At 55.5% G+C, this 1,154-nt stretch overlaps 1 protein-coding gene across 1 annotated transcript in view; it reads right to left on the bottom strand.

Moving 5' to 3' along the window:
* Window positions 1-901, bottom strand: part of LOC118343277 (CUB and sushi domain-containing protein 3-like) — a 323,719-nt gene extending 322,818 nt beyond the window's left edge. The window contains 1 exon segment of the mRNA XM_035682048.1: window positions 652-901. Within this exon segment, the coding sequence (XP_035537941.1) occupies window positions 652-901 (250 nt within the window).
* Between the last annotated feature and the right edge of the window lie 253 nt (window positions 902-1,154).

Here is a 1,154-nt window from a genome sequence, read left to right as displayed (position 1 = left end):
CACACACACACACACTTTGGTATAAGCAGCTCACGTTCGCTGCCACAGCCCAAGAGCTACCGCAAGAATATTTATTGGCTACCAGCTCAATGGCTGTATTGAAGAGAAGGATGGAGAGAGAGAAAGAGGGAGAGAGAGGGAGAGAGAGGGAGAGAGTGGGGGAGAGGGAGAGAGCAAACTGAAGCAAGCAGAAAATGAGGAAAGAGGGAAAGAGGCTGTTGCCGGTTCCATCCCTCTCTCCTTCTTTTCCCTTCATCCTCCCTGTAAGCCAATTTCTATTTCTCCGCTCTCCTCCGCAACACACCACACATCCACGCACGCAAGCACCTCGCGCGCCCACGCGCACATCACCCCTCTCACTCACACACATGCACAGACACCTCTCAGACATCATCACGCGCACGCAGACACCCTTACACACACCCACTCCCCCCCTGCCACCCCCCTAACCCCCCGAACACACACACACACACACACGAACACACACAGAAGAAGCAGCATCTTTCTTATGACTGCAGTGGGGGGGGAGTCAGCACCCAGTCTCACCCAAACCCTGGTTGTGCGCGCGTGAGCGAGGGCGTTCATGTCAGTGCGCGTGAGTGCGCTCTTTCGGGGCTTGTGTGTGTGTGTGCGCGTGTCGCATCCCCTTACCTTGCGCGCGCGAGGAGAGCGAGCAGAGAACGAGACTCCACAGAAAACAGCGCATCACCGTCATTCCTCCGTCCGTCATCCTCTCGTTCATCCCTCTCATCCTCCTCTTCGTCGTACCCCTCTTCATCCTCCTCTTTGCCGACGAGGGGTGCGCGAGACAGCGTTCCGTGCCGCTATTAGTAATGTTATTAGCATCAATACATCTTCCGCGAGCCGAGCGCGAGCCCTCTAAGCTCTCACCGGGCCGCATGCTGCTTCACATCCAGAAAACGGAGGGAGAGAGAGCGAGGGGAGAGAGAGAGAGAGAGAGTGTGGGGGGGAGAGAGAGAGAGAAAGAGAGAGAGAGGGGGAGACGCGTGCGTTTTCTTTGCCTCCTCCTTCTAACATAGACTAGATAAATCCTTCATATCCGAAAAATGACTTTAGTCAACATCCACAGAGAGAGAAGCAGAAGGGGGGAGAGAGAGAGGAGGGACGGGCGCACAGGTTGTCTCTCTGTCTTT

Source organism: Morone saxatilis, unplaced genomic scaffold (genome assembly GCF_004916995.1).
Source record: "Morone saxatilis isolate NCDOM2014 unplaced genomic scaffold, NCSU_SB_2.0 Contig9, whole genome shotgun sequence".
Lineage (NCBI taxonomy): Eukaryota > Metazoa > Chordata > Actinopteri > Moronidae > Morone > Morone saxatilis.
This window is presented reverse-complemented; position numbering and strand designations above follow the sequence as displayed.